Consider the following 11,238-nt stretch of genomic DNA (forward strand, 5'->3'; position numbering starts at 1 on the left):
ATCAGAACGTGGATTTTTCCCATCTGCTGAGATCTTGCTGAGTAGATAAAGTGTGTACAAGCATTCTCATTAAATGCATGCACTCTGGCCCTTTGTGGTTGTGCATACAGTGTAGTCCCAGCAACTGGAAGGTGGAGACAGGAAGATGGGGAGCTTAGGGGAAAGCATCAACTTCACAGTGAAGCCAGGCTGAGCTACACGAGGCTCTACCTCCATATACAAACACAATCACAACAGCATGTCAAATGGCTTCAGCCACGTCTCTTCTCTTTCCTCCTCCAGCCTCTCCTCTCTACAAGGGAGTCATGATTACACTAACAGAGTTAAAATGCTTAGCGGACGCCCAGTCATCCTACCACATACTGAAGCCATGGTGGGATGTCTTCTGGTATTACATCACCCTCATCATGCTGTTGGTGGCTGTGCTGGCCGGAGCCCTGCAGCTCACCCAGAGCAGGGTTCTGTGCTGTCTTCCCTGCAAGGTGGAATTTGACAATCAGTGCGCAGTGCCTTGGGACCTCCTGAAAGCCAGCGAGAACGCATCTTCTAACTCGGGCCTGCTGCTCCCACTGCCACTACGGATCCAGAACGACCTCCACCGGCAGCAGTACTCCTACATCGATGCTGTCTGCTACGAGAAACAGCTCCATTGGTTCGCCAAGTTTTTCCCCTATCTGGTGCTTCTGCACACCCTCATCTTCGCAGCCTGCAGCAACTTCTGGCTTCACTACCCCAGCACCAGCTCGAGGCTGGAACACTTTGTGTCCATCCTCCACAAGTGCTTCGACTCTCCGTGGACCACACGCGCCCTGTCAGAGACAGTGGCGGAACAGTCAGTGAGGCCCCTGAAGCTCTCCAAGTCCAAAACCTTGCTCTCAACCTCAGGGGGCTCCGCCGACATTGACGCCAGCAAGCAGTCATTGCCCTACCCACAGCCAGGCTTGGAGTCGCCTGGCATAGAAAGCCCAACTTCTAGCGTCCTGGACAAGAAGGAGGGCGAACAAGCCAAGGCCATCTTTGAAAAAGTGAAGAGGTTCCGCCTGCATGTGGAGCAGAGGGATATCATCTACCGGGTGTACCTGAAGCAGATAATCGTTAAAGTTATCCTGTTTGTCCTTATTATAACCTACGTCCCCTACTTTCTCAGCTACATAACTCTTGAAATCGACTGTTCGATCGACGTGCAGGCATTTACAGGCTATAAGCGCTACCAGTGTGTCTACTCTTTGGCAGAAATCTTCAAGGTCCTGGCTTCCTTTTACGTCATTCTGGTGATGCTTTACGGCCTCACGTCCTCCTACAGCCTGTGGTGGATGCTGAGGAGTTCACTGAAGCAGTACTCCTTTGAGGCTCTCAGGGAGAAAAGCAACTACAGCGACATCCCCGATGTCAAGAACGACTTTGCCTTCATCCTCCACCTGGCCGACCAGTACGACCCCCTGTACTCTAAGCGCTTCTCCATCTTCCTGTCGGAGGTCAGCGAGAACAAACTGAAACAGATCAACCTCAACAACGAGTGGACCGTGGAGAGACTGAAGAGCAAGCTCGTGAAAAACTCGCAGGACAAGGTCGAGCTGCATCTCTTCATGCTCAACGGTCTCCCGGATAACGTCTTTGAGCTGACAGAGATGGAAGTGCTGAGCCTGGAGCTCATCCCCGAAGTCAAGCTGCCGGCTGCTGTCGCTCAGCTCGTCAACCTCAGGGAGCTCCACGTGTACCATTCGTCCCTGGTGGTCGACCACCCCGCCCTGGCCTTTCTAGAGGAGAATTTAAGAATCCTCCGCCTGAAATTTACCGAGATGGGGAAGATTCCACGCTGGGTGTTCCACCTGAAGAACCTCAAGGAGCTGTACCTGTCGGGCTGCGTTCTCCCGGAGCAGCTGAGCAGCTTGCACCTGGAGGGCTTCCAGGACTTGAAGAACCTAAGGACCCTCTACTTGAAGAGCAGCCTGTCCCGGATCCCTCAGGTGGTGACAGACCTGCTGCCCTCCCTGCAGAAGCTGTCCCTTGATAATGAGGGAAGCAAACTGGTTGTGCTGAACAACCTGAAGAAGATGGTCAATCTGAAAAGCCTGGAGCTCCTCAGCTGCGACCTGGAGCGCATCCCCCACTCCATTTTCAGCCTGAACAACCTGCACGAGCTGGACCTGAAGGAAAACAACCTCAAGACCGTAGAGGAGATCATCAGTTTCCAGCACCTTCCGAGCCTCTCCTGCCTGAAGCTCTGGCACAATAATATTGCTTACATCCCCGCGCAGATCGGAGCGCTGTCTAACCTGGAGCAGCTCTTCCTGGGTCACAACAACATCGAGAGTCTCCCTCTGCAGCTTTTTCTATGCACCAAACTACACTACTTGGATCTAAGCTATAACCATCTGACCTTCATTCCCGAGGAAATCCAGTACCTGACCAATCTGCAGTACTTTGCTGTGACCAACAATAACGTGAGTACATCTGTTCTTCCTTTTGTCAGCCACTGTGAGGCTGTGCTGAGCTTGAGGTGTGTAACACAGGGAAATTGGTGGACGGGCGTCCGTGTTAGCCTTATCCCAGCTGAGCCTCTTCCCCTGTGATCGTGATAAATTACTAAAGTCCTGAGCATCAGATTCTCATCTCACAGGTATCTGTGAACAAACAGAGGCTCGACAGGTGTTCGGTTTATCCTCTTCCCCCATTTCCTGTACACATATCACTGCTAAAGTATTTAAACTCATTTATTAGTGGTAGTAGAGCTTGACTTTTGTTTGAGAAGATCTTGAGTATTTAGAACGCTTTAGGTAAGTGGAAAACTACCAAATTTTAGAAAATTTGATAAATTAGAAAACTTTGGGTAAATTTTTTTATTTCACCAGTAGGAGTCATTCTGACTAGTGGTATACATGAGAGTTACCTGAAAAACCTGTTAAAATATGCATTGCATGACAACACTCTGCTGATATGCACACACACACACACACACACATATACTTCATTTTTTTTTTTTTTACAAATTAAAAAGTTATAGGTACTAAACAGCTGTAATGCTTTGTGGGGCATGATTAGGTAAATTAAGACCATGACTTCTTGGCGACATCTGAAAGTGTTATCATGCACAAAGGAGGATGGATGGATGCATTACAGCATAGGAAAGTCTTAGCTTTCTAATAGGCCAAAGTAGAATGTTATAGCCTTGTGTGTCTCTTCTCTGAAACCCGAGCAGGCCTGTCACTAAGCACCCTGGGGTGAACATGACACCTGTAAGTGGGTCAGGAACACTCCCTTTAGGGCGCAGAGTAAAGAGCAGAGGGATGGGGTGACCATCCAGGAGGATACTTTAAGAAGGTGGTTCCCCTGTGGTCCCCCACCAAACCCCATGTCTGTGCACACAATAAACTCTAACCAAAGGGTCACAAAAGATAGGTGTCAGGAAGGCTCAGCAGGGAAGGGTGCTTTCCCACCATGCCTGGCAACCAGAGTGTGAGTCCCAGGGTCTTCATGGGGGGGAAGAAGAAAAAGAAGTGTCTTACAAGTTGTCCTCTGACCACAACACTAGTATGGCTCGCATACACCCACCCCCATAAATACACACAGTAGATAGATAGACAGATAGGTAGATAGATAGATAGATAGTTGTTTAGAAGGAGGGAGAAGAGGTGAGAGATGAAGATAGCAGAAGAGACTTTCATCAACAAACAGTGTGTGCAAGGAATTGGGAAAAAATTAGTAACTTTTTAAAAAGTATATTGTTGTAAAAAGAATTTAGCCTGGCAGTGGGAAGTTGTAGGGCAGTGGGAAGTTTTTTGTGTTCAAAAATTTGAACACAAATGTTGGTGACTTACCCTTAAGTCAGGGTAAGCTTTCTCATCTGGCCACACCATCCCCAGGAAACTGAGTGTGCATTTGATTTGAAGAAGGTGCTGACTTGGGGCAGAACCTGTCCAGAGTGGTTTTCAGCCACTCAGTGGGATCGATGTTAATGAAAGGTGGGAGGGCTCATTTTTCAGATGGAGATGCAAATATCAAAGTACCGTCTAATGTTGAAATATTCATGGAAATTATAAAGTAGGCATTCATAATGGGTGCACAAGTAGGTATTGTACTATGAGTAAGATAGCACTTACTTACAGGACAAATAGTTTAGCTCAGGATAGAATTACTTAGTTGGAGGAAAGCTTTACCTCCTAACAGAGTTCCTCAATTAGGAACTTGGAGTTAGAATAGGTAAGTTAGCACCGTGCACCTCATCTGGGCACTGACCTTGACTGAGTTCCTTAGATGACACCTCAGTGACCCTGGTGCAGAGTCAGAGGGCCCGGTGGCCTCTGGCATTGTCCCAGCTCCAGAGACTGTGCACTTCCTTATGCCATCCCTCTCCTCTCCTGAGGGCCCAACAGCAGCCACACACACCACAAATTCAGAGCTGTGGGAGAAGATTTGGAATCTAGAGGCACAGGCAGAGTGGTGCTGTCAGTCACTCAGGATGAGCACCTAGGGAAAATAAGTCCTTACACGATTGGGGGCCAAAGGGAGTTGGAGGAAGAAGAGGACGGTGAGATTCCCAGCTGCGGCGGCGGCGCATGCTGGTGTGCTCTCCTTGCCCCCGGGGACACACACACTCATCCTTGGTGTGAAGTACTTCTCCAGACTGGAGGGGATTCTGCTCCTTCAACAGACATTGGCCGAGGGTAATTTGAGGTTGTTAAACCAGGGAGAAAAGTGTTACTCATTGGCAGCCAGACGCAAGGAAAGCTGCTAAACATTACGGCCCCACAGTCAGAACTGTCCCACCCAAAATGTCCGCAGTTCAGAGGCTGTCTCCATGCAGGCTGCCTCAAACAAAACAGCTGAGAGCCCTGTGTGGTGCTCAGCGCTTTACCCCCCCACACCCGGGCAGCTGGCACCTACGGAAGCCATTCAGTTCATATTGACTGAGTGCCAGGGAACCAAGCCTTCCCTGTTGTTAGCATGTCTCCCAAGTCCCGGCTGCGCGTGTCTAAGCAGGACCCGACTCTGCCCTCCAAGGAACCCTGGCAGGAGTAGCTTTCAAAGCAGCTGGCTTGCGCCTTTCTACTCCACCTGCCTCCTTCAGTACTGAATCCACACAGGTAACAGTTACATCTGTGCCTGAGAAATGCAGTAAGCATGCAGCTCTCCCTTTGCTCGGGTCTTATCTCCGTGTGTAGTGGTGATCAGTATGGATGTTAGGCACAGCAGCGTGAACTTCAGATTTGTCTTCAACAGTAAGCAGGGCTGAGGGGGGGAGGGAAGATGGAGAAGAGGGGAGTTTTGAACGGAATGAGCATTTTCAATGCTGTTCTTGAGATTTTGAATTTACATGAAAAGCGTCCTTTTGAGGAGAACTCTGTCCCTCACAGCCAGCTCAGTGGGTTTGCATTAGGCCATCAGAGGATGGCTCAGTGCCCCTTCATCCATACACAACAACACTGCTTCCTGAAGCAAAGAGCTCACAGTCCCACATTGTCACAAACCAATGTAGATGAGCTGTATAGCCTGCTCCTCCACCCCAAGGCCTCAGTGGGGCAGTGAGCTGTGGGATGGGATGAGCGCAGCAGCTTCCTTGGCAGTCTCTGCACGGCGAATCCATTCCACTGCACACCTAGATGTCTGGTTCATCGTGTCAGGGAGCATTCAGGGAGTGAGCTGCTGTCACGTTGACCCAGTTTGGGGGTTATTTACCGTGTTTGACATGACCTCACAGTGCTACATGAATCCTATCATAGATGTGAGGGAACAGGAAGAAGGGCAGACGGTCGGTCAGAAGCGTGTTTGTGGAGTGTAGAGGTAGCGTGTGCACGTACACATTACCTTTTCCTTCTTCATCTCTGCTCCTATTGACTACTGAAAAACTGTTTTTTGTTTCATTTTCTAAGAAAAGCAGTTTAGGACGTAGCCTTGCCTGCCCTTGGGGGCTCTAGGCATTGCTCATTGATTGATTATAAGTTCTTTATGAGGACTCTGGGGAGTAATTTATTTCTGATCCAGGACTCAGTAATTATGATTCTCCTGGTTACTGGCTTGTTTTCTTTCATCTATAAGTGCTTTCTCTCTAAGGATCACATTAGGAGTGTTCGCAACCAAATCGTATGTCCTCCTCACTCAGGAGAGCGTGGATGTTCACAGAGGCAAGGGCCACTGCTCCATTAAATTTACAAACAACGTTATGCCTTCCCTGTGGAGCTGCAGCCATGTTCTGAAGAAAGGGAACGGGATACAAGTATGTGAATGTGCTGCCAAAGCCGGTCAAAACTGGTTTCACCCACTTCCTTTCTCCTTGTAGATTGAGATGCTACCAGATGGGCTGTTCCAATGCAAGAAGCTTCAGTGTCTCCTCCTGGGAAGAAATAGCCTAACAGATTTGTCCCCTCTGGTGGGGGAGCTGTCAAACCTCACCCACCTGGAACTCACTGGTAACTACCTGGAGACACTGCCTGTGGAGCTGGAAGGGTGCCAGTCTCTGAAACGGAGTTGTCTGATTGTCGAGGACAGTCTGCTCAATTCCCTCCCACTTCCCGTGGCAGAACGCTTGCAGACCTGCTTAGATAAATGTTAACCTGAGGCCCCGGGGTAGGAAGATGAACTTTCCTAAGTTATCACGATGAGAGATGGCCGGTGACTCTGACACGCCATAACCAAAAATATTACCAAATAACCCAGTGTCCAAATCAAGCAGTTAAATATCCACACCGGAGTTTTGTGAATAACCGATATTTAAATTATTGAAATGTAAAAAGTATACACTGAAGGTGGATTGAGGGGCGTGTCGTTACAGAAACCTTACCTTTCACGTCTTATCTTCAGAACCCTGTCCCCACCTCCACCCCAACCCGTTGCTTATTTGCATACATGCTTTCATAGGACCTTGTAGTCTGATATTTAACTCCATGAAGACTCGTCGGTATAAATCTCCTTGTCATATGCTCACCACTGGCTTTGATTTATATTGTTTCTTTTTGTTTTTAAGCAGCGTGCATCACGCTGGGCAGAATTCCATCTTGGCTGTCTTCTCTGCTCCTTTCTCATTTTGCTGGAATCTTCATCCGGGTTTCTCTGATAGTCCTGGGAAAGTGCTTACTACGTTTGGCGTTTGCCTAGAACAGGAGCCAGGGGTTCTAGGACGTGTGATCTTCTGAGCACCCTAAAAATTAATGCATTCTCAAAATGTCTTCTGGTCTATCATCAGAGCCGTTTTTAAATATGTTAAAATTTTTTATATGAAATATAAAATATTTTCTACTGTATGATCTCAGATGCTACATCTACGAGAACACCTTTTTGTAAGCAGTGAACATGTGCATCTCTGTAAGGATTTAATGATTCTTAATTTGGGCTGATTATGATTCTCATGTTTGTATGCATTCTGCTCCAAAAATTTTTGTACTCTTGCAACTAATTACTGCAACCAATTTGGATGACAAAAAGCCTTGTGTTTCGCTCCCTAACATCTTTGAGGGTTTCCTCATGAGAGGACAGGAGGGCCGCTGAATCACCTACCTCTCCTTGCTGTTGTCCAAGAGTACGGGTACAACCCCTCAATTACTTAAAAACTACCACCAAGGGGAGAGGGCAAGATCTAGATTGGAAAATTGATTGGAAAATACTCTGTTAGATGTAGGGTCCCCCCCCCCCAATGTGCATGATCTCTCAATATGACGATGATAGAAGCTGTCTATTCAGAATCTGAGCCCATGAAACTGACATCTATCTCATAGGCTGCCTTGTGACCCCTGGAATAAGTCATGTTCCTCCTGACAAAGAGCTTTGTGTTTGGCCCTTTTTTTTAATCATGCGTATTGTTGAATAAATAAAATAGATTGGCTTACACTGGGGAAGTGGACATTGTAGTATGTTTTTCTCTCATAAGTCTAGGCATTATGAAACCACCTCCTTTTAGACATAGCTGTCAAATAATCCATTAACTGCATCTACAAAAAAACTGGAAAACACTTCTAAGGAATCTTCTAAACACAGAGCTGTGGCATGTTGTTTTCTCCTAATTATTCTAGAAAGATGAAAATGTCTCTCAGTGGCCGTATATACCTGATGTCTAGAGAAGAGAATTTCATGGAGGAAACCTGAGTAAAGTTAGTTACAAAGAATATACTGAAGGCCCTAAGCTGCCTAACACATTATGGATAGACTAAAAGAGACATATTAGCAAAGCTTGCCTTTGTTAGAATGTCCAAGTTCTCAGGGACCTAGGCATAACTGGCTCTCACTGGGGCCTCATGGACAGGCCCTGGCTTAGCCAGGCTTTTCTGATTCTTACTGTTTTAATAATGTGAGCTGATGGCTGACATTTTCCAGTAAAATCATCACATGGACCAATTCCAAAGTTGACTGGAATTGTCTGAAGTTTTGAACATAAATGTGAGTGAGGTTTCAATACTATCAATTGTGCTTCATATGAACTAAAAAAAAATCCCACCCTAACCAGTTCAGACTGTCTAAACCTCCCCCTGATGAAGGAGAAATTCCCTGTGCCTTTGTTTTCCAATATATGCATCATTGGCTAACTGGTCTACCTCCTCAAAGCAGTTCCCTAGATGGATCAATCATGAGGTGTGAGCCGCTTTCAACACACAAGGCTGTTGTTACTGGTGGAAACCATATTGCTCTTGATACAACAGTCTTATAGTGTCTCTTGTATTTAACACTGATGCATCAATGTTGAGGTAGCTTTTCAATCTAACACTAAGACAATGGACAACACATTTACCACCTGACAGAGATCTATCTGTGTTAGCACTGGCTTTACTAACCTAAGTGTTGATAGTCACCTTACCGAAGAAAATAGTCTTACAAATTATCATGAGATTAAAGTCTCATGATAAGAATATTCTTTCCAAAAGCCAAATGTAGAGGGTCAAAAACAAAACTTTGGCCTATACTAAAATAATATGGGTTAATTTGCATACACACACAAATACAGAGAAAGATGTATAGCTTCAGTTTTGCAAATTTCAGTTTTCAATATGTTCTTCTGAAAATTGCAGGAGGTTAAAGGTTAGTCTGAGGATAGCAACTTTTTTAATTCATTATTTTTAATCACGAAGTATTCGATTTCCATAAAATCAATTCCAGTTTGAGAAGATGCCATGTGTTCCCACAAGGGCAGAGTTTTCCCCTCATCTACATCAGGGTGGATTTCTGCAGCATAATTATACTGAAATTTTTTTAACCTTCTGTGTATTACCATATTTCTGTTAATAATAAACAGGTTGAATCAGGGTACGTGAAATTGGGCTCTCAGTGATAATGGCAAGCTCTAATTCATGTGCTGCAGTGTACTAAAGTGGTTTATGCACATGGCATTATTCTTTGATGATGAAATGGTTCTGCTGATGTTTCATAATTCTGATACCATGTTTAATTAAAACAGCACATGATATTGATGGGTTCATGAAAATGGCCACTTACTCTGTGGAGTTGACACTGTTTCCTTACATTTTTCAGTAAATCCTTCCATCTCTGCAGTCACGTGGCACTGGTCCATCTGCACACTGTGTTTTGTCCTCACCCACCTCACTGAATCTGATGGACACTGTACAGTAGCAGTCTCTTAGTGCAGAATTGTCAGTGATGCCTGAGCTTGATCATCCCTGTTTATAAGAATCTAGCTTCTGGTCTCTGTTCTCATTAACCGCATATTGCATTATAGAATGAAAAATAAGAGAGACTAATTAGAGAGAGGAAGGAAGACTTATTTTGCACCTTGAACTGAATGAAAAGAAAAAAAGATATATATATTTAGACAGTGTAAACAAACAACTGCTGCAGAATGTTCTCTGTGTAATAGTGTCTGGTGTGTACCTGTGTGCTGTGCTAAATCAGGGGACCCTTTCTGTCTCTTGTCCATGGTGTCTATATCCAGTGACAAGGGTCTGCCATGTACCTTTTGCAATGGACTTCATAAACTGCATTCTCTAAACCTTTTATTTTTAAATATGAACAATTTCATAAACACTGAAGTATTAACAGATTATATGAGTCAGAGTATTGAGCTGAGATAGCTTCTAATTGAACTTAATTTTATATTTAAGTTTTGAATTTATCACAAAATATACCATAGCTGAAAAAAGCAATTATGAATGCCTTCTGCATGTTCGTTATTTCTAACAGACATGGTGCAATTGTTTTTAAATACAGAAAGGTGTAGGGTTAGAATGGGTGTGTCTGCACTCATCTCTGTTGTCTGTCTGTCTTTATAGTAACCCTGTTTCATGCTAAGTAAAGGATGATCCGATCTTGGGTGGAGATGCTTTGTTTTGTTAGCTCCCAGTGGAGGCCGGCATTTGCCCTTTTACCTTTTACCATATACTTGGAAATGTGTATCTGGAATTAATTACTAGAAAATGTATGATTATGTTCCATGTTTTTGGCCCCTGGGTTCAAATCCCTACATTTGGTAGATTTGGGTAAATTTTGCTGTTTTTAAAGCATCTTTTATGTAAAAAGATTACATTTTTATAATAAATGGCAAATAAGATGAATCGCTAGACTCTGATTGGCCTTGTTTTTGCCTTGTTCTTTCTGCTCAGCTTCCAACACCAACTGCCATCTCTCGATTCTCACACAGCTGTACTGTCATTTAATAACATGGTGTATTTTCATGCCTGCACATAACTCTAAATCGCTCGCTGGGTTTTGTGAATATGCAGCCATGGCCACAGAGCAGTATGTCCTGGATTGAGAGTGACCTGCATTGGCATATGCAAGGGTTTGGTGAAGGAGAATTCTGTGCCAAATCTCTGATGGCTATTCAACCCATGGCCCCCACATTTCCTCCGAGAGTCTCAGGTTTAGATGCTCAAAAGCCAGCTCTGCCCCCCTCTCTTCTTGGCACCTGTCCATGTGCTGTTAATAGCAGCGCCTGAGCAGTGTACCAGGTAAATGAGATCCAAGGAACTCCAAAACAGACACCTCTCAACAGGCTTATCGATGGGAGAGAAAACAGAATTACCATGCAAAATATGCATGTGATAATTTGATGTTTGGAACTTTCTAAACAGGTAAAGCACTTGCCGTGAACACATGAGGACCCAAGTGTAGGTTTCCAAACATCCAAGTGAAGTTGGACGTGGTGATCTGCATCTGTAATCCCACACTCCTACAGCTAGATGAAAGGTGGAGGCAGGAGAATGCCCAGAAGCTCAAGGGCCACTAACACCAGAGGTCCTCTAACCTTCACACACAAGCTGTTGTGTGAGCGCCTTCACTCACACATGTAAACACAAAAAC

The 11,238-nt window shown here is 45.2% G+C and overlaps 1 protein-coding gene across 2 annotated transcripts in view; it reads left to right on the forward strand.

The window, feature by feature from the left end:
- Lrrc8b (leucine rich repeat containing 8 VRAC subunit B) overlaps positions 1-10,481 on the forward strand; it is a 65,528-nt gene extending 55,047 nt beyond the window's left edge. For both annotated transcript variants that reach the window (XM_021162346.2, XM_021162345.2), the window contains 2 exons: positions 283-2,444; positions 6,278-10,481. In XM_021162346.2, the coding sequence (XP_021018005.1) occupies positions 306-2,444; positions 6,278-6,550 (2,412 nt within the window). In that variant the 5' untranslated portion in view covers positions 283-305 and the 3' untranslated portion in view covers positions 6,551-10,481. The remainder of the gene's footprint in view (positions 1-282; positions 2,445-6,277) is intronic.
- Positions 10,482-11,238: the final 757 nt, after the last annotated feature.

This window comes from Mus caroli, chromosome 5 (assembly GCF_900094665.2).
Source record: "Mus caroli chromosome 5, CAROLI_EIJ_v1.1, whole genome shotgun sequence".
NCBI classification, from domain to species: domain Eukaryota; kingdom Metazoa; phylum Chordata; class Mammalia; order Rodentia; family Muridae; genus Mus; species Mus caroli.